At 34.4% G+C, this 27284-nt stretch overlaps 3 protein-coding genes across 3 annotated transcripts; 1 reads left to right on the forward strand and 2 right to left on the reverse strand.

The window, feature by feature from the left end:
- Window positions 1-15104: 15104 nt before the first annotated feature.
- Window positions 15105-15365, reverse strand: PADG_12480 (uncharacterized protein; the record flags this gene model as incomplete). Its single annotated transcript, XM_010765552.1, has 1 exon — window positions 15105-15365. One exon carries the CDS (start codon window positions 15363-15365, stop codon window positions 15105-15107), a length of 261 nt encoding a protein of 86 aa, XP_010763854.1.
- A 489-nt stretch (window positions 15366-15854) lies between these two features.
- PADG_12481 (histone deacetylase) lies at window positions 15855-19394 on the forward strand (the record flags this gene model as incomplete). Its single annotated transcript, XM_010765553.1, has 1 exon — window positions 15855-19394. The coding sequence occupies one exon, from the start codon at window positions 15855-15857 to the stop codon at window positions 19392-19394; it is 3540 nt and encodes a 1179-aa protein (XP_010763855.1).
- A 3799-nt stretch (window positions 19395-23193) lies between these two features.
- PADG_12482 (uncharacterized protein) lies at window positions 23194-23832 on the reverse strand (the record flags this gene model as incomplete). The annotated part of the gene is made up of 3 exons (XM_010765554.1): window positions 23194-23402; window positions 23481-23675; window positions 23718-23832. The coding sequence occupies 3 exons, from the start codon at window positions 23830-23832 to the stop codon at window positions 23194-23196; spliced, it is 519 nt and encodes a 172-aa protein (XP_010763856.1).
- Between the last annotated feature and the right edge of the window lie 3452 nt (window positions 23833-27284).

The following is a 27284-nucleotide window of genomic DNA, read 5'->3' on the forward strand; positions in this document are numbered from 1 at the left end:
CTTATTATAGATTATACTTCTTCAATTATCTCAAATATCTTTATTAAGATCTCTTTCTTTCAAGCTGTAAATTAATATAAGTTATGAATATTATTTAACTGAAGATCTTTATCAAAAAAATGAAACATAGAAAAGAAAATAAATTGAAGAGCTGCTTAAAACTATGTTAAATAAATAAAAAAATTTGAAAATGAGTAGACAAAAATATAAAGAGAGTATAGAAATAGATAAAGATATAAATTGATAGACATTATTAAAAATCTAACTTCATAGTGAAAGATTTTATCTACTTAATATTAAAATCATATAGAATTGACTAATTAAATTATAAGCTAATAGCATAAAACACAAACTTCTTCAGAATTGTAAAGAGAATGAGCAATGTTTATAAACTGAATTTTGTTATAATTATAAAGATTTTTTTAATCTTTTTCTCAGATAAGTTATATAAGAATTCAAAAGATTGTCTATCAAAGTAGACTATTAAATCATCAAATTCAATTAAAATAAATGAAGAAAATAAATAAAAAGTGAAGTATATATTAATTAATTGAATAAATCAAGACAAATTGCAATATTAAATTCACTGAAAGAGATTTGATGAGGATTCATCTTGATATCTAGCTCATAATTTCAAAAAATCATCACATATTATATATGACTTTTATATAACTAATTTTACAAAAGCTGAATCTTCAAAATAACTAGATGAGTGGCTGAATACATGAGAGACAGATAGTTATCTGAAGAATGAGGTTGATAACAATCTACTGGCATGAGAACATGTCTGTTTCTAGACTAAGAGGTGATGTTAAACTCAGCACCTAACTGAGTCTGACTAAGGCCCAGCGCCCAGTTAGACTCGACGTTCGGATTAATCTAACCCTTATCACGTGATCAAATGACCATTTGAATTGTCTGATTAGGTCTAATTATACCACTGTGCAACTCACACGTCATGTGAATGCACCATATCAAAATAATAAAAACACTGAAATGATAAAAATCTTGCAATTTCATCATCTTCATCATCTTCATCAATTAATAACTCACCAAAATGTCAAATAAGAATAAAAATATCAAAGACTATATTCAAAAAGCTATTACTTATCATCAAAAAAACTTAAATTTTAAAATACTGTCTCTGTCATAAGAATTTGAGATTTCTTATCAACATCTCTGAGTGCATATCAATGAAAGAACTCTGAATACTGCAAAGATTTCAGTTAACAAAATATTAAATGAGAATTAAAAAAATGTGATTAAATGATGAATTAAATTATTTAATGAAAAAAATTATTCTTTCACAGCTGAATATATTGAAGATTTCATAAATTTAATACTCAGATATTAGCATATAGATTCTACTACCTCTTCTTCAAAAGTCAGTAAGATATGAACTTATAGATTCCTTGAACATCTATTTGAGTATAAGAGAGTATAACAGAAGTTAATGAATTCAAAAAAATAATAATTAAAAATATTGAATATATTAATATATAATTTGAATGTCTCTGAATTCTATTTGAGCAGTATCAATTTCATGTTTATGATATATACAACTTCAATGAGATTGAATTTCAAAAAGAACAAGAATGTAGAGAATGAGTTATAACTGCTTTTAAAAAAGCTAATTTCATTATTTCTTCATACTTTTCAAGAGATTTGATTATAGTTATTGAATGTATATTCATAAATAATCATGTTATTTTATTATTGATAATCTTGATCTTCAAAACACATATGAAGAATTGACATACTCAGATAGATTTACTCACTAATTATAGAATTACTACATCAAATACTGAATTTATACATAATGAGATTGAATTTGAATGATTTAAATATTTTAATACTGCTACAGAAAAGAGACAGAAGAGAAATTATTGATAGCTTTTAATAAATAATTATAAATCTTATATTATTGAGAAGTTTATACAATATATGAATTTTTATTGCATGTTACTTATTTACTATAATCTGTGAATAGTTTATCATTTCAGCAACATAAGTATTATCATTCAAAAGCAGTCAACTCTGCTGCATGTCATGATTTTGCTAAGTATGAAAAATAGCAGTTTATACAAGACCTCTCAGGTATGCAGAAGCAGATCTTTAAATTTGATAGAATAGCTGCAGATTGAGCTCAATATAATATATATTCATAAAATTCTGATAAAGTTCTTAACTCTCTTAAGCAGTGAATCTCATTATCTTCTTTACTGCAGATTTATGAAGATAAAAATAATTCAAATCACATATTTATCTCTTTCTCTCAGCTATTCTCATCAAAAATAATTCCAAAGCTGAAATATTATATTAATATTGTAGAAAATATTATACAAAATATTAAAGATACTTTTAATTTGAAATCATTCATCTTGACACATTTTTTGAATAAAATATTCAAAGTAAATCTAATTTACACAGAACTTAATGAGTAACAGATCATTGAATTAGAGAACTTTCTCAATATCAGTAAACACTACAGAGCTAAAACAACTCATTATCAGATTCAAGTAAGAAAAGTTCTTATTATTAAAAATATCAATAGAAAAATCAAGCAATGTAATTTACTACTATCTATATATAATTATTACTTAATTTAATCTGAAATACTTTGAGTAATGAAAAGTTGATTGACTAAATGATCTGATCAATTAAATAATAAATTATATTATCATTCTAATATAATATAATTTATCATATAGTTAATTGAATTATTTAGTTAATTAATTTTTCATCACTCAAAGTATTACAGATTAAATTAAGTAATAATTATATATAGATAGTAGTAAATTATATTAAGAATTATTTCCTGCATGCTGAAAGCATGTATAAGTAATATGTTCAATAGTCTTACATACACTACATTGTAATACTATGTGTTTTCATGATAAAAAATCAGCAGCTTCAATCATCTCTTCTTTTTATTTATTAACTCTTCATATATAATTCATGCCTTCTTCAATTCTCAAAGCACTTTTTTGAACTATATATGTACAGTCTGTTTTTCACTTTCTCTTTTATTTTGCATTTGCAGCTTTTAGTTTCTTGATCTTTTGCTTTAAAAGTATCATTCTATACATGATCATTTGATAGCTTATAGCAAGCTGGCTTAAAATCTGATAAGTAGAACTGAATGAACTATGTATACAGTATTTGATATATTTTCTGACTTTCTTAATCTGCTGCTTCAATTGACATATATTATGTAATATAATCATGATATAGAAAGCTTGAAAGCTATGAGAAGTTTCAGAAGAAGTGAGTATATGTGTTAGAAAGTAAATGCAAATGCATAAGAAGAAAACTCTATGCATTGCTAACTGATATATAATGAAATACTAAGCTTGATGAGATGAAAGGTGCTGGGGCCTGTGTGAATTATAACTGTCTGCATGATCACATGGTCACATGATTAGTATTAGGCCTAATCAGACGATCCACATGGTTGTTTGATTATCTGATGTGAATTAGGCCTAATCAGACACTGAGCTTAATCTGACATTGAGTCTAATCAGGACCTGAGCCTCAGTTGAGCTTAGTTAGACACTGGGCCTAATAATAACAGTCACTTATTTTTGATATTTAAGTTAAATCAGTTTTGAACAATTGATTCTTTCAGACTTAATCATCACTCTAGCAGTGCTAATAATTTTCATCTGAAATTCAATCTCATTAAAGTTGTAGATATCATCTTTCAGAATTTTATACTTTGCAATTATAAGGGGTTGAACCTCTAGATTCGCTCTGGCTGGCTGACTCAGCCTAGTCATTGTTTGCACATGTGCATGTGATCATGCTACATGAGGTTGCTTAAGCTTGAGTTCTCATCTCATTCTTTTCTTCCCTTTCTCAAGCAATTCATTCTTGTTATATAGGAGGACTAGCCTCTAGTTCTTAGAGCTTAATTCTTTACATTATGAATTGCTTCACTTCTTTCATTGATAGGTCACTGGGAGTCTTAATTCTGTATCACAAAGCTCAGCAAATGTGCTGACATATGATAGACTATTGAGAGCCTTAAATCCTGCATCATAAAGTTCAGTGATAGCATTAGTATATGAATAGACTGGGTTAGCAATCATGCTAACAAATGAATGAGCAATATTGAAAATGTCTAGCTGAATGAGATAAAGCAGCAGACTTGTACAACAAATACACAAATAAATCAATGTGAAGCAATGAGCAGAAACACCTCCAGCAGCTTCAAACAACAATAAATGACCTTTCTTCAATAGCAGAAACAGGTCCAGCGTGAGAACAAGGATTTAATAGTAGCTCAGCAAGCTGAAATAGCTAATTTATGCCAAGCTTTGAACATCTCAACATCAACTCTCTCTCAATCAAACTTGCAATCATCTATTGCAGTCAGAAGATCAAAGGATCAAGCTACTGGACTGCAAGAAGTATGATGATTCTAATCTGAAGCACTACTCTCAGTGAGAGCTAAAGCTTCAATCAAAGCTTAAGATTGATGGAAAAGCTTTAGGCAATAATGAGAAATGTGCTTGATATATGTACTCAAGACTGGAAGAAATGGCAGCAGCTTGAGTTTATCTCTGAGTTGAGAATAATAAGAACAAGATCAACTTTACAGTAGAGAGATTACTGAAGCAGATACACATGCTCTTTAGTGATTCTGCATGACAGAAAAAGACTATACAAAAGCTCAACAATCTATGACAGAGCAGAAGAGCTTTTTTCAACTTTCTGCTCAAATTTAATTAGCTACTGCTGGAAGCTGATAGTCACAGATAAGATGATCATATTAAAAAAAGATATTTAAAATCCACTCTAAGCATAGAGCTGAGAGAAGGCATGATGGATGTAAGAGAATCATTTCTCTATAAGAATTACTGTAAGAAGCTTAGATTAGTTGATCATTAACTCTCTAAGTTTAAAACTTTAAGGCAGTGGTCTAAACATTGTGAGAGTAGATTTTCTTCAGATCATACAATGTTTAATTCACACTCTCTACTTTATCATGCTGTTCTCAATCAATGAAACCAGTCTCAAGCTTCTACTGATGATCTGATGAATCTCTCTTCTGGTGCTGTGACCTGAAGCACTCATCACATTAAATTAGTAAATCAGACAGAGGTTAATTGAAGAAGAGAGCAAGGTCTGTGTCTAAGATATGGAGTCAGAGGTCATATGATTAAGAGTTACTCATTCAAATCTCTCAGAAACTCTGCCATCTCCATGATAGATAAGATGATCCTCAAGCTGGTACTGAATGATGATAATGTGAATATGAGTGAAGATTTAGAAAAAAAAGTAGCTTCAATCAAAAGACACTGAAAGAAGCAAAATAAGAAGCTTATGAAAAAGCAATGCAGAGAATTTAAATCTAAGATGATATTTAAACCCTTCACTGTTAATGCTCCAGTAGATAATATCTATTCAACTAAAGTAATGATAAACAGTGAATGTAATATCTATAGTCTTATTTCTCAATTCTACATTAACAAGCATAAGCTCCTGTGCATTGAAATTCCCTCTGTTAAAATGACTGGATTTGAAGACTCCATGGGACTCTCTATGAGCATAGTGACTGGCATTTGAATTGATATAGGCAGTCACATAACTGAACAGGCCTTTCTCTATGTGGTGAATGAGTTACATGGTCATGATATGTATCTATATGACCCCTGGCTGGCCCAGTAAAAGGCGACTGTGATCCCTCATTGAAGAATTGTGAGATTTAAAAAGAGTGACATAGAGATAGAGTCTAGTTCAAACACAAAAGCTGATGTGATTCCCATCTCTGCTGTAAGCTTCTCTAGGCTTGTGAGCACTTGAGAGAAGTGAAACATTGAGATCTTCACTGTCAGTTTGACTGACATTCAAAAGACTTTAGAAGTGAAATCAAAGATTGACTCTAGAGAAAAGCTGTCTGAACATTATCATGAGTTTTTGAACATATTTGATAAGGAAGCTGCCGACGCTCTACCCCCACTTTGTGGCCCAGATAGTGATCATGGGATTGAACTGATTAAAAAGACTGATGGTAACACAGAACAACCCTCTTGAGGCCCACTATATAATATGTCTTGAGAGGAACTACTGGCTTTGTGAAAGACTCTTACAGATTATCTAGATAAGGGTTTTATTAGAGTGAGCAACTTCTCTGCAGCTGCCTCTGTACTATTTGCAAAGAAGTCTGAGGGTGGACTAAGATTCTGTGTGAACTATTGAGCTCTTAACAAAATCATCTGAAAGAATCAATATTTTCTATCATTAATTAGTGAGACTCTACAGTGAATTGAACAGGCTAAATGATTCACTAAGCTGAACATTATTGCAGCTTTTCATAAGATTTGAATCACAGAAGGTGATGAGTGGATGATAGCCTTTAGAACCAGATACAGACTATTTGAGTGGCTGATTATACCCTTTGGTTTGGCCAATGCTCTGAGCATATTTCAAAAATATATCAACTGGGCATTACATGGATATCTGGACGATTTCTGCTTGATCTATTTAGATGATATCTTGATATTTTCCTCAAGAAGCTTATAGAAGCATTGCAAGCATGTACAAAAGATGCTTATGCATCTATAGAAAGCATGCTTGCAGGCAGACATCAGAAAGAGTGAGTTTAAGGTAAACAGCACAAAATATCTTGAATTCATCATTGAAGTGAGCAAGGGTATACAAATGAATCCTGAGAAGGTTAAAGCTGTTTTGAAATGGACAACACCTACTACTCTTAAAGATGTACAAGGATTTTTAGTCTTCACCAATTTCTATAGATGATTTATCAGAGATTTCTCAAAGATCATGACCTCACTGATGATTCTTACATACAAGAATATTTCTTTTTTGTGGATGAGCAAGACTGAAGAAGCTTTTAAGTGTCTAAAATCAATGTTTATCTTTGCTCTGATTCTGCTTCAATTTAACTCTGATTATGAGACTATATTGAAAACAGACTTCTCAGATTATTTCTCAGAAGAAGTGCTGCTATAATATGATGAGCAGAGCATTCTACATCCATGTGCCTTCTTCTCTTGCAAGTATTCACCTGTGGAATGCAACTATAAGATTCATGATAAGGAGTTATTAGCAATAATTGAGTGTTTAAAGAAATGAGACACTGAGCTATAAAGCATAAAGAAATTCAAGATTCTCACAGATCATAAAAATCTAGAATACTTCATGACTACATGCAGACTAAATGAAAGATAGCTATATTAAATGAATATTCTCTATCAATTCAACTTCAGAATTGATTACTGGCCAGAGAAGTTGAATACTGAATCAGACACTCTATCATAAAGAGAGTAGAACATGTCACAGAGTGCTGATGATGAGAGAATCAAGCAGAGACAAGCTCAACTACTTAAGTTTAATGTACTGGCATCTAGAATGGAACCAATAGTGACTGCTGTCAGTGTAGAACCTGAGATGTCTCTTCAAGCTCAGTGAAATAAGATCTATAAAAATGACAAAATCCTGCAGCATCTGGAGCAAACTCTTTGTGAGAGAAGATTCAGATTTTCTTTTGAACTCAGCATTAAGGCCTCCATCTCTGAGTGCTCTTTAAACAAGAATAGGGAGCTTCTCTTTCAAGATTATAAGTGAGTGCCAGACTTTGAACCTCTTTGAACTAGGTTAGTACATGAGGCTCATGACTCACCTCTTACCAGTCATCCTGGGCAAGAGCAAATGGCAGCAGTTCTAAAATTTGAGTTCTACTGATCAGACTATGCTGTCAATATGAGAAGAATGATCAGAAACTGTCATTGATCAAGAACTGTCATCTTTGCAGATCAAACACCACATGAAGAGATCAACATCAGAAACTACTTAAGCCTCTTCTCATTTCTGAACACATGTGGCAGGAGCTTTCCATGGACTTTATCATGAACTTATCAAGCTCTAAAGAATACATGAACATCATGATTATAATGGACAGACTGATCAAGAGAGTTATATTAAAAGCAGTTGAGAAAACTGATGCAGAGACAGTGACTAGAGTGTTTCTTCACAACATCATCTCTCAACATGATATCTCTAAGATGGTAGTATCAGATTGAGAGTCAGCTTTCACAAGCATGTTTTGAACTCAGATGTGTGACAAATTAAACATTAAAAGATGACTCTTCACAGCTTATTATTCAGAGACTGATGAAGCTACAGAGTAAATGAACCAGACTCTGAAAATCTATCAACACAAGTACATTAGCTATCAACAGAATGGCTGGTGTGAATAGCTTCCTCTAGCAGAGCTGGTCATCAATAATAGAAATGCTGTCTCAACAGACATGAGTCTGTTCTTTTTAACATATCATTTCCACATCTTCTTCATTAATATAGCTGATACACCCCTTGTTGAAATGCCACATAATTCTATTGAGTTTGCAGATGATTATATGAGGAAGGCCTACAAAGTGTTGAAGTGAGCTCATGTAAAAATGACAGATGCTCAGCAATCTCAAGAGAAATACATGAATAGATGAAGAGACCTGGCTTCAAGCTTTCAATCTGGAGATAAGGTCTGGTTGAGCTTAGAGAACATGAGAACTAATCATCTGTACAAGAAGCTGAATGTGAAATACAATCAATACACTGTGCTAGAAAAGATAGAATCTCATGTTTACTGACTGAACCTCTCATCTGACATTCACAATGTCTTTAATGTAAAGCTTCTACATGCTGTGGTAATGAATCCCCTGCATAGTCAGAGGTAAACTGACTGACAGTCACTCACTATAGAGACCTCAGAAGGATCTGAGTTTGAGATTGAGAAAATTCAGAGTGAATGAATCTATCAGAGAAAAAAACAATACCTCATTAAATGAGTAGATTGGGCTGAGCATACATGAAATGATGCAAGTCTCCTACAAAAAGTGAAGGTCTTGAACACTTGAGAGGCCTCTCAGCAGGCAAAATTAGATGTAAAAAGAGCTTGAAATAGTTATAAGAACATGCAACAAACAGGGAGAAGAGAGGTATTATAATAGATTGAACCTCTAGATTCACTCTGGCTGGCTGACTCAGTCTAGTCATCATTTGCATGTGTGTACATGATCATGCTACATGAGCTTGCTTAAGTTTGAGTTCTCATCTTATTCTTTTCTTCCCTTTCTCAAGCAATTCATTCTTGTTATATAGAAGGACTAGCCTTTAGATCTTAGAGCTTAACTCTTTACAGCAATGATGTTTCATATAAGTTTGAACTACTTATGAATAATCTTAGAATTCTCACATAGAGCTCATTGATAATTATACTTGTGTGAGAACTTGAATTTGAGCTCAGAATAATAATTAATAAATTGATTAACTCAGAATTTATCAATTGTAGATGAAGATTTGATCTCAGTGCTAGAATCTTAGTTGACAAAAAGAAAATTAACTGTTTTTTATATAATGTATACTTAAAAAAACTGATCATGTTTATTCAAGAATAGAATTTACTGTAAAAGAACTGACTCTTCAGTAAAGGCTAATTTTCAATTATTACGTTGAAAATTCTCTTATATCATATGATCATTTAATTGATTTTATATAATGATAAAAGAGATGCTGTACAAGCTTGCAGCTTTTTTAATACTTGAAGTTTGACCTTTTTTTAATGTCTGAATAGTCAAAAAAATCTTTTCTTTCTGAATAAAAGCTTGAGAAGGCTGTAGAGTGGGCATTTTATTGATGTTAATGTTAGACATGTGTGTGTGTATGTGTGTGTGTGTGTGTGTGTGTTTTTATTTAACATCTGGTTAGTCTACGTGCCTTATGAGCATGTGATCTAGTAGAGTCTGCATCAAACTATAGAGCAGGTAGAGCTGCGTCTGTAGGCGACTACTTATCTAGTAGCTATTTTACAAATGAGACAAAAGAGTTGCATATTGCTGCACCAGTAGAGCTCATAGATCAGTTGCTATAGAGCAGAGGTTTTGAGAGGTTTTAGATTTATGAGAGAGAGGTAGAGAAGGCAGATAGAAAGAAAGACAAGAAAGAAAAGAAAAAGAAAAAAAGAGAGAAAGAAGAAGAAGATGATGAGAAGAACAGAAGCAAGATAGAGAAGAAAATAATTTGTGAAATCTGATCTGAAGATGTGCAACAGCACATTGAACAGATATTTCAATAGAAGACTGTTTCTCTTAGCCAGTTATTGAATTCTAAAGCCTCACATGAGATTGTCAGTGTCTTATGAAGATTGTAGATAGATCAGCATCACTTTGCTGCTTTTTTTGCAAAAGTGCAATAGTAGAAATGTTCTAGAGTTTTACTATGTTCACATCAGTAGTAGCACTCTGCATCTTCATGCTTAAGATAGCTGTGATAGACTGCAAAGTCTTCATGATCTGATCAGACAGCATAGAGCTTTTCTAATGTGAAGCATGAAAGTTTTACCTCTGTTGAGACTCTCTTTAGTGGGATCTCCAGCTTCATATAGTGTTTGAGCTAATTTTTGACCCAGTAGTTCTCAAAAACCTGTGTGGTTTGTTCTATAGTGTGCCACTTTATATAAGCTAGAGTGTCTATGCTGTTGAATTGAGGTATCATGCTTGCACTTGCTGTCTGCACTGCAGCTGCTTTGACTTCAAGATCTGCTTTTTCATTATCAGTCATATCTGTGTAGCCTGGGACTCATCTAATGACCATTCTGCTCTTGATGATCAATGAAGCCTATCCCTACTCTGCCAGGCCTTTATGACTTTCAGAAACTGCATAAAGAACTGCTGACTAGAGGTGTTTGACACAGATTCAAGAACTCATGCTATCTTCAAATTGTCTAGATAAATGTAGATATTGCTGGCAAAGTTTGTCTAAGAAGAGATGATAACTTTCTTTAGATTCTGCAGAGCTATCATTGTCTCTGCATCAAAAACCTCTGCTTTATTCATTAACAGATTTTCTATAAAGATTAGATAGTGTTTGCTATCTCAGCATAGAGTTCATCCTGCACTAGTTGTGTGCTGAGAATGCTCTATCTGTGAATCATCAGTAAAGACTACCAGATTCAGAGAATTGTGTTATTGTAGCCAGCTCTTAAAGTCTTGTACTGTCTGTTTCTTTGTGTGATCTGTCTCATACTCAATCTGTAAATCTTCTTTTCTGAGAGATCTCATTCAAAAGAATATGAGTAAAGGGTCATATGCTTCTATCTCATCAGCATGACTGGATGCTCTAGACAGATATGTGGTATAGAGCTTGATGGTAGCTACTTTATTAAAGTGCCTCACTAGCAGATGCCTTTTGTCAAGCTTTTTGATTCTTACTGCAAATACAGCATGTCAGTTGTCTAGTGTCTCTTTCATTGACATGATTTTTAACTCACAGTATAGAGCTGAAATGAGTGTGGTCTTGTAGACTGACAATGTCTCTTGCAAAGTATTTCTAAGAGCTAGATCTAGCTTTCTGACTAGGCAATTTATTTGATTGATGATTATCTTTCCCTTCTTCATTCATATGACTTCAGACCATCAGGTCTCTGCTTCATAGCAGAGCACAAAGAGCATATAGATCTGAATGAATTATTTAAGCAGTTGTACTGAGATGTCTCTTGCTGTGTTGCTTAGTGTCTGTATATCATTAGACATCTGTCATGCCTTAGCTTTCATGGTCTCTACATGTTTCTTGAAGCTCAGTTCTCTATCTAGCCAGATATCTAGATATCTTATAAAGCTTTTCACTGCATTTTCTGTAATAGAGTGAGTGTTAGATATTGTTTCAAGATCAATTGAAAGGTTTGAAAGAATTCTGCACTGTGTAAAATATGCTATCTTGGTTTTGACAAAATCAAATATTAGTTCTTCTTTGCTGACTTAATCATTTAGCAACTTGAAATTCTTCTGAAGAGTAACAACATTCTCTTCAAGAGTGGTTCCAGCACTAAGCAGCTCTGGGTCATCTGCATAGTCTGAGTGTACACATCTTCTTTGTATAGTTTCTAAAAAGAAGAGAGGCTGAATATAAAGCATAAATAGAATAGATGAGACTGGCAAGTCTTGTGAAGACTCTGCTGAGATATCAAAAAGCTCTTTCAGAAGTTCATTTATTCTGATTCTATCTGTGCATTCTGTCATGAAGCTTTTTACTCATCTAATTAAATTTGATGATCAGTCTTGTTCTTGCAATCTCTGCAGCATTCTTTCTCTGAGTACAGCATCAAAAGCACTCTTGATGTTCAGAGTAAGAAGAGAGACTACTTTTTCATAGACTTAGACTTCCTCTATATCATGAATCATCACTGCCACTAGATCTGAGGCAGTCTGCCTTGAGAGGGCTTCAAAATGCTGAGAGTGAACAATCTTCTCTTATATAGTTGTTCAGATCAGTCTACAGACTACCAGGCATTTCAGTCTTTTCCTCAATGTTGAGAGAAGGGCTATAAGTCTGTAGAATCACAGAAGTGTTGAATCTCTGCTGATCTTAGACAGCACAACCAGTGTGGCATCTTGAAAGAAAGTTGGATGCTAGTCAACTCTAAGACAGACTCTGATCAGTCTTTTCACTGATATCTTAATATGTAATCATGTCTTTTGTAGCATCTCTGTTGACACTCCATCAGTTTCTGAAGTGATATTACTCATGTTCAGCAGAGAACTTTGTATCTCATGTGCTGAGGCAACAGAAAATGATAATTTGATAGATAATGAGTTGGATCAGCTAACTGAAATATTCTCTCTGCTTGCAGCCTTCTGTAAGAGCATCTGTTGCAGAAGATCTTTTTTCTCTCTAGAGATTGTTTACATTAGCCCAGTCTCTTCATCTACAAGAGAGGGGGAATGAAAGAAGTCAGTTGAATGAACTTATTTGATCATCTTAAAGATATCTTTTCTCACTGAGGCCTCTGCTATTTTGTCTTGTCAGTATTCTCTCTTAACTTTTCTAATGATTCTGACTACATTGCTTTTTGCTTCTTGTAAAAAAACTATAGTCTAGACACTATGTCTGATGTAGTGTTGTCACTGCTTTCTGGTAGTTCTCATTTCACTATGACTAATCTGTGTCTTGCCCAGTGCTTCTCTTGATGAAACTTTTCATAGAAGCTATTAGTGCATCTGTGATATCTTTAGTCAGAGCATCCAGCTGATCTATATTGAGATACTCTGAGATATCATATAGTTTATCTAGTTTTGACTTATAGACCTTCAGAATCTGATTAAAGACCTTCTCATTCATGATGTCAAGACAGAAAAAATAAGATGATCTGTTGAGTCTTGCACTTTGTGAAAGACTGATTTTGATGAGAAGAGTCTGATGATCAAAGAAGATGTAAAGAAATCTGTCCATCTGTGTGTTCACTTCTTTGATAACTAATTCCAGAGTGACCCAGACCAGATCTATCATGTTATGCCCACATGTGAGGCTGTCTGAGTCCATGGTGAGAGTAAAGTTGAAATTCATAGTCCATTGCAGAAATAATTCCACTCACATGTTTGAAGACACTTCTGATTGTCACATAGAGTGCTTGATATTGAGATCATCAGCAAGAAGCAACAGAAGTGCTGAAACAGATCAGAAGAGAAGACAGCTCACATCTTGTTCAGAATTCTCTGCATATGAAGATGCATTATATATGTTGACTGTCTGAAGCTGTAGATCTGAGATCTGTATGTGCAGCATGTGAATGTTTCAGTTTTCTGCCCAGAGGTCTGAGACTGCATGAGCATGAATTTGTGAGTATTTACACACATAGATGAGAATCTGTGACTTTCTGTCTCACTTTTCAATTGAGGCAAAGTAGTTGAATGCTGAATGCTTTATAGAGATGCATTGACTTAAGTTTCTGTGAATTCAGAGTTTCTATATAAGAAAAATATCAGTCTTTCTTTCAAATGCTAGATTGAGAGCTGTCTCATGTGTCTGAACTCTGTTTTTCTATATTGACTTACATAATCTGCAGGAATTATGAAGATCTAGAGTTCTTCTTCATTGAGTAGTTGAAAGAAGAGTGTTGTTGTATGAGATGATGTGTTGAGTGTTGCATTAGATGTTGAGTTAGACATCATGTCTAATTCTGTATCTGATGCTGTGCTCAATGCTGTGTTTGATGCTGTGTTTGATGTCAGCATGAGATTAGATCTACACTCAGTAGAATCATTCAACCTCAGATCTGCTGATGAATCTTAATCACTGCATTTGCTATTACTTGTATTGATCAAGTATATCTTACTCTGTGCATTGTAAATATCTCTCAGCTGATTTCTTAAGTGTCTTTGAATAGTTTCATTCTTTATCTCTAATCTGACAGAGCAGGATGAATCATCTTCAGCATGTGATTCAAGACAGTTAGTTCAGTGATTGAGACATTTACATGCTTCATTCTTCTTATAACAGAATGAATTTTCTTTCATGTTATTCTTAGAATTGCATTTTTTGCAGTGAGAGACACAGAGACAATATTTCTTTTGATGAAATTCTCAGCATTTGCTGCATTGTTGTATTTTAATCTTAGATGCTTTTCTGATCACTAATCTTTAATATTCATATAGTTCTACTTTTGATGATAGATTTACTGCTGTCTTTTGCAAAAAGTGTAATATAAGAGTGACTGTTGAGTTTTCAAAGTGTATTTTTATTCAGTGACTCTGAACAGACTTAATTATGATTTGAAGTGTGAATTCTTCTGTCATGAATTCTGCTGAGAAACACAGAGTTTCATCATCATAGTCATTAATCTTCATGAGCAGTTTAGAAATCAGATAGATGATTCAATGTTCTTTCTTCTCTATCTGAGCATTGATGAGAGTGATTGCTAAAACATTTTTTTTGACTAGTAGAATCTTCATGTCTTGCAAGCTTCTAGAAATGATGACAATGTCTGTGAGAATGACTTAAACTGCTGTGATGACTGCTGTCAAAGACTCTGAGAGTTCAGTCTTCAGCTTTCTAAGAGTAGTAATTGAGCTTGCTTTGCAAGCTAGATGATCTGAAGATAAATATGTAAAAATTCATGATATTTTTTCTTCTTTAAAATTATTTTTAAGCAGAGATTTCTGCAGTATGATTGCTGATATTTTTGTTACATTGATGCTGTCTGCAGCTGTTTTTGCATAGATAAAAGCTTTTGCATTACTTGTATCAGTGAAGTCAGCAGACTTGATTGTGATGAACTGCTTAGCTGTTTCTAGACTTTCATTGTATCAGTTCTTGACTAGTATCTTCACAGCAGCTTCAAGAATCAGTGCTCTTGATAGATTTTTTGTCTTCATGATATTTAAGTCTTCTTCAATCTGATTAAGCATATTTGCAGCAGCTAGTGCTTCTGCATGAGATTTCTGTGCCTCAGTCTCATGAGCAGCTAGGAGATTGCTAGCCATCAGATCACATAGATTGAGATGTATTGATACAACATTTCTGCTCTTTGAGCTGTCTGCTGATGTAGGGGAGCTTGGAGGCTCCATGTCATTCAGTTCACATGTGCAGTGGGTGATTGAGGTGAGGAGATGGGGTCTCTTGGGTGGACAGTGTATGGGAGAGCAGATGCACATCAAGGCTCAGAATGCATTTAGTGTTGTTGAGGGGCTGGGCGCGCTGGCAGTGCTGTGTCAGCATGCCATCAGGCTTGCTGCCTGAGGGGATGGGAGAGAGCTTATAGGGATGTGATCAGGATTGATTAAGATGTTTTTGTATAACAGTTGGTTGTCGTCCTCTGCAGTTTTGATGTTAGACATGTACGCGTTGGATAAACTGATTGACTAGGTGATCTGATCGACTAGGTGATGGATTACGTTAGTTTGCTGACTAAACGCTCAAACTGCCAAACAACACGCGAGCGCCCTAACCGCTCGTTGCTCGCATCCACAACATGCGCAACTCGCTTCGAGGAGCCCACTGTGACGATCGGGAACTACCGCTGTGCTGTCCTACCTAGGTAGACATTTACTTCCGCCATGGACCGGTCTCATCGAGAGCATCCTAGCAGCCCGTCGCCTGCGGCCGGGCTCCAAGGGAGGCTGTCAACCAAACACGCAGACAAACTGGCAAGCTCCTTTACTCGCCTCTCAATTGCAACAGGTTCTGTTATAGTCAGTCCATCCTCGACGCCTTCCCCTTCGCCGTACCAGTCACCTTCTCGTTTCATTGACAGGAACATTCCCTTCTCACGTCATAACTCGCCGTCGAGAGCTCTAGCCAACCACCCGTACGTTCCTCGAAGGACCCCCAGTACCAGTTCGTTGAGAGAGGAAAGAAGAGGTTCTACCTCGTCTCTTCAGAAACGATCATCGGTCAGCTCACTACGATCTGTTCAAAACTATAGTGGAAACGGTGTTACCCCCCAGCGACCCAGCCTATCGCGACGTGCCTCTTCAAACTTCCTTTCTACCACATCTTCTAGCATGCGCCCCAAGTCCCCCATAGTGTGCCCTGATTCCCCGATCCAGCCTTTGGTGCCAACCGCCTCCTCCATCGCCAATAGCCATTTCAAGAAGGAGTTGGCTTTGCATCAATCCGCGGACCTGCACTCCAAAACTCTCGTCATTGTACAAGATGCCTGCTACGGACACAGGTTTTCGCGCCCAAGAACCTCCAAGGCCGGCTTGGAACAAATTGTCGAACGCCCAGAGCGCTTACTTGCTAGTGTTCTGGGTGTATCAACCGCATATATTCGTATGGGAAGGAGGTATGATGACGGCCAGTTTGCACCACATCCGGACCTTGATCTTCGGTCACTTCCCATCCCACCCTTTCAAGTCCGGAAGACGACGCGCACTATGCCAATTAATTCCCCTGCGGTTACACATGTCCATGGAATAAAATGGATGGACGAACTACGAGTTATGTGTGATGCCGCCGAATCTCGTCTTGCATTGAATGGAAAGGAGTTGGTTCGCCCCAGCAGTTCAGGGAAGGACAATCATAGCTCAACAAGCCTCCCAAAACTCCACGAGGGCGACCTGTATTTGTGTTCAGAGTCCCTGAATGCCTTTGAAGGTGCGTTGGGAGGAGTCTGCGAAGCGGTAGATGTCGTGTTTGGGCCGACGTCGACCACTCGCGCTTTCGTGAGCATTCGACCTCCCGGCCACCATTGTTCAGCAGACTATCCATCCGGGTTTTGCTGGCTTAATAATGTTCATGTTGGTATTACTCATGCTGCAATGTCTCATGGTCTCACTCATGCTGCAATCATTGATTTTGATTTACACCACGGAGACGGATCGCAGGAGATTACTTGGGAGCAGAACCGGAAGGCAAAAACCGCTTCGAAAAACGCTCCTCTGCACAAGAAGATGACCATCGGCTATTACAGTCTGCATGACATTAACTCGTATCCTTGTGAAAGCGGCGACCTGGACAAAGTTCGTAATGCTAGCCTCTGTATCGACAACGCCCATGGACAGTCTATCTGGAACGTCCATCTAGAACCCTGGAAAAGTTCGGCTAGCTTTTGGGAGCTGTATAATGAAAAATATACAATTCTTCTTGAAAAGGCTCGAAAGTTTCTTAGATCCCATACCCTACGTTTGTTAAATTCACAAAATCAGGCACCACCCAAGGCAGCAATATTCATATCAGCAGGTTTCGATGCTAGTGAGTGGGAAGGAGTTGGTATGCAACGACACAAGGTCAACGTACCCACGGACTTTTATGCCAAGTTTACTTCAGATATTGTACGGATGTCTGAAGAGGAAGGTTTAGGTGTTGATGGGAGGGTTATTAGTGTTCTGGAAGGGGGATACTCTGACAGAGCTCTAATCAGTGGTGTGCTCAGCCATCTCTCAGGGCTTGCGGATAGCCAGACCAGCATTTATGAAAATGGAGACAACCGCCTTGCTACTGAGATGTTTGGTCGCCTTGGTTTGGATGATGTTCCCAAGGCGGTTCCGGAGGAAGTTTCTTCATTTGATACTCAATGGTGGAAACTTCCTCTGCTAGAAGAAATAGAACGTCTTGCAAACCCACCACCACCACCTCCAGCCCCAACTCACAAATCTCTTGAAAAAGGACCTCCTACATATTGTTCTCCCACGCAGGCGTCAGCGGCCAAAATCGTCATCCCCTCGCGAGACCGCAGATCAATTTCATCTCAGCTAAGTGCTGGTGACGGTGGTTACATGCGCCCACCCCTCCCGGTCATTGACTGGGCAACGGCGGCGTATGAGATGTCGAAAACCCTCATTCCTACAGACCGCCAGACAGTGAGCTTCCACCACTCGGAGCTGAAGGCTGAAGGTGCTCGTACACGACGGGACCGGCACTCAACTTCGAATTTTTCAGAATTACAGCCTGTAGATGACAGGAGATCTATGCAGTTGAGGGAGAGAAAACTAAAGTCACCCTCGCCGGAGCTACAAATTACCAAACGGTCTTCTCAAGCTTTGCGACGAACCACCATTGCATCAGTCAGTGACCTACCCGAATCATCTACCGTCACATCTTCTGCAAGTAGCAACCAAAATTTGAACCATGTTTATTCTCGGAATTCACGACGACTAAGTGTAACCTCGACCGTGGCATCCACTATCGGTGGAAACCCTAGTAAGGGCAGAGTGGAAGGAACTTCACCATCTTCAAATGGGGATAGTAACCGCACGCTAAATTCACTCCCAGGAACTTCAAACAGGAAGCCTGCGGAATTGGTAACAGTTAAATCCCGAGTTACGGGTGTCCGGTCTAGTCCAAGAAAAGCGGCACCACCCCCACAAGCACGAACGATCGGTGGAAGTCCAATTCCACCCTTCGATTCATCTTCTATCAATACGGATACAGCAGAGCATGAACTAACTAAACTTTCCGCCGGTATTAAGAAATTAAGCATTAAGCTTAAAGTTCCCAGCCCAGAAGAGCATGTAGCCAGAGAAGAGGAGCGACTGAAAGTTAGCGCAAACAAATTCACCTCCAGAAAGACTAGAAAGACTCAAGCACCCAAAACGTCTAGATCAAGAAGCACGAAATCCAGCGCGAAGACACTACGCCCTGGCACCTCGTTGGGCGAGGCTCCTGCCCCTCCTGTTGTACTATCTGCTGCTTCGGGTCATGTTAAGCAGGAAGCGGGTCCCCCTGCGGCACTTGCAAACCCTGACATTGAAATGATCCATACCCCAGATTTAACGACTACACCATTCTCCGCCAAGTTGAATAATGGGGCAGCTATATCTGTATGGCCATCAGAACCAGGAATGCAGCAGACCCAACAGAAGCCTTCGAAGCGCTTGTCACCTGATGGGATCTTCACACCTCATATTTCCCAACCTCTCACTCCTCGATCTCGATCCCTCGGAAACTCGCAGCAACCTCAAACCACCATCAAGTCACCGCCTACCTCGATGGGCTATAAGTCTGCTACACAACAGCAACAGCAACAGCAGCAAACTACTAATACACAACTTACTGTTTTCACGTCCACTTCCGCTATACCTTTCGCTACTTCATCCGCCGTTTCTAGTGCGGCCCCTCCAGGCCCACGCCAGGAGAATCGTCGAGAGCAGTGAGAATTACCAACACCACCAACGTCTATGGTTGAAGTTTATGCTGTATCATTTTTCAATACCCTTGTCTCGTTTGTGCCAATCAACTTGAACTCTTTTTCTTCCATTATATCCCTTCCCCCCCCTCTTAAAACTTCTTGTATGTTTCCTTTGCTTACTTCATTTCTTCAATACCCTCTGTGCTGTATATCTTAGTTGTATTATCCTCCCCCCACCTGCTTCCGTACTACACCTCTTCCTATCCCTCTTTAATAACCAACTCGGCCTTCCCAGTTTCCTTTATCCCCCTTGATTATTCCCATTACCCATCTCTACCTCTTCGCAACGGCTTGTGTTATGTTCCTTTACTATTTCTATTTACTGTGTTCTATATCCCACCTCCGCTGCATCACTATGCTAGTAAAACTGCTGTTGATATTCATGTATACCTCTGTAAACACAGGTATTATGTTCTAATGATCATTTTACTTTATTCATTTATATCCTCAACATGTTTAACACAACGAATAAAACAGAGGTATTCTTACTTTTCCCAGCAGATGTGTTGTGAAAAAAGCTTTATGATTGAAATTATTACTTTCTGTCTAAGATTACATGAATGTTAAACAGTTGCTCTTTGTTTTTTTATTTCTCTGCAGCTTACTAAGAGATATAAATAGTATTAATTGCTTTTAATCTTTATTATTCAATATAGAAATCAAATATACTGAAGTTTTTTGAGTTTAAATATTCTCAGAAAGTTTTTATCTAATAATATCTTTTTTTGTTTAAATTTAAGTGATTAGAGTATCTTCTGATGAATATTTAATTATTTTCATAAAACAACAAGCAAGCTTCACTTGTTTTTCACATTTAAGAGCATTTATAATAAACATTAATATGTATCTGTTTTAAATATGCTATAGAATGTATTCTATATTATTATATGCTGATAATCATTTCTTATAAGAATTAAATACTCTGACAGAGTGATTGAGAACTGAGCATTGAATTGAATTTATTTTTTAAATCTCAATAAAAGATTATTATTCAACTAGTTATTTGATAAAAAATAAATTAATCTATGTAGAACTAAAAAAAAAAAAAAATACATACAGAATATAGTCAATAATAACAGTTATCAAAAACATCTTAATCAATTCTGATCACATCTCTATAAGCTCTCTCCCATCCCATCAGGCAGCAAGTCTGATGGCATGCTGATGCAGCATCATCAGCACACTCAGCCTCTCAACAACACTGAACATGTTCTGAGTTTTGATGTACATCTGCTCTCTCATACACTATCCACTCAAGAGATCTTATCTCCTCATCTTAATCACTCACTGCACATGTGAACTGAATGACATGGAGCCTTCAAGCTTCTCTACACTATCAGATAGCTCAAAGAGCAGAAATGTTGCATCAATATATCTCAATCTACATGGTCTAATGGCTAGCAATCTCCTAGCTGCTCACAAGACTGAGGCATAGAAATCTGATGTGGAAGCACTAGCTGCTGCAAATATGCTTGATCAGATTGAAGAAGACTTAGATGTCATGAAGACAAAAGATTTATCAAAAGCACTGATTCTTGAAGCTGCTATGAAGATACTAGTCAAGAACTGATATAATAAAAGTTTAGAAACAGCTAAGCAGTTCATCACAATCAAGTCTGCTGACTTCACTGATGCAAGTAATGCAAGAGCTTCTATCTATGCAAAGACAGCTGCAGACAGCATCAATGTAACAAAAATATCAGCAATTATACTGCAGAAATCTCTGCTTAAAAATAATCTTAAAGAAGAAAAAATATCATGAATTTTTACATATCTGTCTTCAGATCATCTAGCTTGCAAAGCAAGCTCAATTACTACTTTTAGAAAGCTGAAGACTGAACTCTCAGAGTCTTTGACAGCAGTCATCACAGCAGTTTAAGTCATTCTCACAGACATTGTCATCATTTCTAGAAGCTTGCAAGATATGAAGATTCTACTAGTCAAAAAAAATGTTTTAGCAATCACTCTCATCAATGCTCAGATAGAGAAGAAAGAAAATTGAATCATCTATCTGATTTCTAAACTGCTCATGAAGATTAATGACTATGATGATGAAACTCTGTGTTTCTCAGCAGAATTCATGACAGAAGAATTCACACTTCAAATCATAATTAAGTCTGTTCAGAGTCACTGAATAAAAATACACTTTGAAAACTCAACAGTCACTCTTATATTACACTTTTTGCAAAAGACAGCAGTAAATCTATCATCAAAAGTAGAACTATATGAATATTAAAGATTAGTGATCAGAAAAGCATCTAAGATTAAAATACAACAATGCAGCAAATGCTGAGAATTTCATCAAAAGAAATATTGTCTCTGTGTCTCTCACTGCAAAAAATGCAATTCTAAGAATAACATGAAAGAAAATTCATTCTGTTATAAGAAGAATGAAGCATGTAAATGTCTCAATCACTGAACTAACTGTCTTGAATCACATGCTGAAGATGATTCATCCTGCTCTGTCAGATTAGAGATAAAGAATGAAACTATTCAAAGACACTTAAGAAATCAGCTGAGAGATATTTACAATGCACAGAGTAAGATATACTTGATCAATACAAGTAATAGCAAATGCAGTGATTAAGATTCATCAGCAGATCTGAGGTTGAATGATTCTACTGAGTGTAGATCTAATCTCATGCTGACATCAAACACAGCATCAAACACAGCATTGAGCACAGCATCAGATACAGAATTAGACATGATGTCTAACTCAACATCTAATGCAACACTCAACACATCATCTCATACAACAACACTCTTCTTTCAACTACTCAATGAAGAAGAACTCTAGATCTTCATAATTCCTGCAGATTATGTAAGTCAATATAGAAAAACAGAGTTCAGACACATGAGACAGCTCTCAATCTAGCATTTGAAAGAAAGACTGATATTTTTCTTATATAGAAACTCTGAATTCACAGAAACTTAAGTCAATGCATCTCTATAAAGCATTCAGCATTCAACTACTTTGCCTCAATTGAAAAGTGAGACAGAAAGTCACAGATTCTCATCTATGTGTGTAAATACTCACAAATTCATGCTCATGCAGTCTCAGACCTCTGGGCAGAAAACTGAAACATTCACATGCTGCACATACAGATCTCAGATCTACAGCTTCAGACAGTCAACATATATAATACATCTTCATATACAGAGAATTCTGAACAAGATGTGAGCTGTCTTCTCTTCTGATCTGTCTCAGCACTTCTGTTACTTCTTGCTGATGATCTTGTGAGCTACATAAAAAGAAAACTTTCTGTATTGCTAACTGCTATATAACAAAATACTAAACTTGATGAAATGAAAGAGAGTGCTGAGACCTGCCTGGATTATAACCATGGTCGCGTGGTCATGTGATATGGCAGCCTATAGTGACAAATGTGTAAAATGAATTTTTTTGATGTTTTTTATACTAGTGTTATGATGAGCACGCACCAATCATATTCATTCAATTTGTATTTAAATAGAGCTTGTTGATTATATCTAGATATCACACAGTAAAGAGCAATAAGATCAATATGTATTATATCTGTCCATCTAATTTGAATAGCATAAGAAAAAACATGTAGGAAGAATCAACTAGCAGAAAGAATGAGTAGTAGAATCAAAGATATAAGATCACATAGAATATCACACTGCTTCAAAAGAAATTGTATAGAGAAAAATTGTTTCACTTCAGAATCTTCATCACACTAGAATCTATCAATCATTCTACTAATCACTCTCAATGAATCTATTAATTATTCTACTAATCACTCTCAACGCTGATGCTGAAATCTTGTCCCATTTATTGATGAGTCAAGATATGTTGATTGTGTTTCAAGTTCACTAGAATGACTCTTCTCCATCTCCATCACAGTGTTTTCCATCATCTTTACATTTTCCTCCTCTGTTTCTGATTCTGTCTTCTCCCACTTGAACAATAGATCCTTCTCAAGCTTGATTGTCTTCAACTCATCAACTTTGTCTTCAGATTTGAAAGGGATTGGTAACAGTTGTCTTTATTTCATAAGATTCAGAATGGGTAAATCAACACAGAGAGCACATTCATATTTGATCACTGAGGTGGAGATATTCTCATTCTTGATCTCAATATCTGGGGATTTAACTTTGACATTCTTCGATTCCGATGGTTGTTTAATGAGATGATTGGACTCATCATAGGTGACAAGACAGATGTGAATAATTGTGGTTGTTGAAGATGATGAGTGCACTTTTTTAAATGAACTCAATAACTTCTCTAAATTCAACATTTAAACATCAGGAGTGAGCATCACTGCACCATTCTTTCTAGTAACTGAAGCAGAAATAAATGCATCAACTGGAGAAACAACAATAAGAGTATTCTTCCAAGCTGTATCAAGTCTGGCAGTGATGATTTCCAGAAAATCTTTCATTGTGAAAAACATACACTCTGAATAGATTTCATTTTGGATTTTTTGAATTGACTCCCAGTTATAGTGTGTTTGTAGTTTGACATCATTGTATTCACACTTCCAAATATGAATAAGAATTTTATAGGATATTCGCAATGAGGACAGTTGATTCAACTAGAATTTGATGGCAGATTCTTTTATAGATGATGTACATTGAATTGATGTACTGGCATTGGGAGTCATTTGTTGAACTTTTTGTGTTTTTTGAATTGCCAGTTGACATGCTCACTGAGGAGGTCCAGGATCAAGAATTGAGATGGAGAGTGATGGTGTCAGAGCTGAAGGACTGGAACTATCTTCAATGATAATGATTTCATCATTTGTTGAAGAGATGATGGAGGATTTTGTTGTAAATGGATTGACTTGACCACAATATGAACAGACAGCTTCACCACTACAGTGTGTTTCATGGGAAAATTCAGAACGATTGGGGCAGAATGATATCCACATAGTGAAGTAAATAAAGTTGATAATCAACAATAAAAAGAAGAATAAGAAAATTTGAGTGTATGTGTGAGTGTGGATTTCAGTAACTTGATTAGTATATTGATTAGTATAATAACTAACTACTTTGAGAGTGATGGATGTGATGAGTAATATTACATAAAATCTCTCTATTTTGATGTACATGCAATGAAGTATTTCAGTATCAATTAAGAAAGAGAATTATTAATTAATATATATTTTAATACTGTTAATAACTTTAGATATGAATACATAACTATGAATGATTATAATTTTCAAGTTACAAAGTATTTGAGTATATAAATAGATATATATATTTTGTATATGCAGTGTACATACATTATATATATATATCTAGTTCAATCTTCATGAAGCACTACAATATAGAATTTATAGAATAATTGTTATAGTAACAAACATAAAAAAGTATATTCTTGAGAATATTACTAGTAGTAGAATACATCTATAATACATCTGGCTTAACATCTCCACTATTCTCATCATAGATGTTCATTTTCATCACATTATCAAAATTTATTTCATGCTTCTGCAATCGCTCTGTCAGCCAGTTCCAAGCCCCAGTTTGTTTTTCAGATTTCTATAACATAGAAACTTGTTGAGATCTTATATGATCATGTACAAGTTTTCGCAGCTGAAGATATATTATCTTATGTAAATGTTCACTCTGTTTATTGACAGCTGCAGCAGTGACTCTTCCAGAAGAAAATCTCAACTTTGAAATCTGATTCTGACACTAATTCTTTGTCTACAGTGGTAGATACTCATTAATATCTATCAAGTATTAGTATACATAATATTAGATCAACAAAGATATTACATACCCCAGTTTTGAAAGTGCATATGAAGTTCTAAAAGTACTTGTGAATCTGGTTTTAATTTTGTTATTTCTTTTGACTTTTTGATATCCATAGATCTTGTTTTTAAATGTTTTTTGTTTTTGATTTTCTTTTAGTTAAAATGAAATGATATATCTGCTGCAGACAAATCTTCATATAAATTTCTATTGGTGGGTGTCTATAAGTGGAATTAAGTAATTACAGTGGAAAAATACAAAAAAATTCATTTGACACATTTGTCACTATAGGCTGCCGTACTAACATTAAGTGATTATAACAGAGTGATTGAAGTAAGCAGAGTAATTGAAATAAAGCTAAGCAATTATAGTAAAGTAATTAAAGCAAGCAGAGTAATTAAAATAAGTAAAATAATTGAAATAAGCAAAGTGATTGAAATGAGTGAAGTAATCAAGATAAACATAGTGATTATATAACAGTTTTAATCTAGATATAGATAAACAAATAATTAGTTGTCAACTAGATAAGTTATATCAACAAAAATACTAAGATAATTTTTAAAAGATAAACTTAGATAAGATCTGATTTTTCATCTTTTAGTATCTTATCTCTCTTTTTTAGTATTTTATTTTTATTTTTTTAGTGTCTTGTTTTTTTCTTTAGTGTAATTGCTATACTGTTGCTATACAGTTTCTATGAGATAATATAATTGATTACTTAATAATTTCTATCACTTTAAGAATATTATAAATTTTATCTTAATTCTTCAACTTTAAATCTTGATTCTGTTTTACACTATCATATATACTAAGATAATTTCTAAAAAATAAATCTGATAAAGACTCAGTTTATATAGTTTTTAATATTTTATCTATTTTTTATTATATTATTCTTATTATATTATTTCTTTTTTTAATATGATTACTATATTATTATTATATAATTTTTGTAAGATAATTATAAAATAGTTATTATATTAATACTTAAATGAAGTTTATGCTATTTGATAAATGAAGTTTATAAATTTGATAACTGCAGTCTGTTCTATCTGATGAATAAAATCTGTCTAGCTGATAAATTTATGAAGTTGAGTGATTTCTAAACAAAGTTTATTCTATATCATCATATATTCAAGATAAATAAATTTTAATATTTTTATTTTTAATCTTAATTTTTTCTATTATTTTTTAAATTAATTTAAAATTTATTTAATTACTTTGAATTTATATTTTTGAAGTTTTTTTAATATTGTTTAATAATCTAAAAATATTTAAATATTATTAATATTTACTTTCTGAATAATTATTTTATAAGTTATTATAAAAGTCTTTTTAATGAAAAATAATTCAATATTAAAAACTTCATATTTTTTTTCTATATTTTATAAAAGTATCTTATATTCTGAATCAGATTTAGAATATTTTACTGCTATATCAGATTTCAATTATTTTTGTTCACTTTTTAAATCAATTAAATATATTAATAATAAGTTATTTTTATTTATCTCTAGAATATTTTAAGTATTTATAATTTTTTTTCTCTTCTTTTGACCATTTATTAATAGTAATATCTCTTTAAAATTAATAATTCTATATTTTCTTCTAAAGAATAGAGCTTACTATGATATATATTTTTAATATTTAAACATGATAATAAATTGTTAATTATAATATATATTCAATATAGTTAAAAAGATAATATCTTTTTTAAATTACTAGAGTATTTATTTTTATCTAAAAATATTTTTTTACTTAAGTTTTTTTTAAATATACTTGAATAATATAAAGTATATACTTTTATTTAAATTAAATAATTTATATTTATTTTTATAACTTTTAAAGTATAATTTATATAAGTTTTATCAAATCTATTAGCTAATAATAGAATTGATATTTTTATTTTCATAGCTTTAATTAAAATTGATGTTTTTATTTTTATAGCTTTAATTAAAGATATTTTAAAAGTTTATAAAAAATCTTCTTATAACTTTCTTCTATAATAGTTGAAATTAATTTATTAAGTTTTTTTTACTTTTTTTTTTATTAAATAGCTACTGTATAATCTGATACAAAAGTTATATAAGATATATATAATTATCTCATAACTTGAAAAGATATATTTTTTTCTATATTA

Source organism: Paracoccidioides brasiliensis (assembly GCF_000150735.1).
Source record: "Paracoccidioides brasiliensis Pb18 unplaced genomic scaffold supercont2.19, whole genome shotgun sequence".
In the NCBI taxonomy this organism is placed as follows: domain Eukaryota; kingdom Fungi; phylum Ascomycota; class Eurotiomycetes; order Onygenales; family Ajellomycetaceae; genus Paracoccidioides; species Paracoccidioides brasiliensis.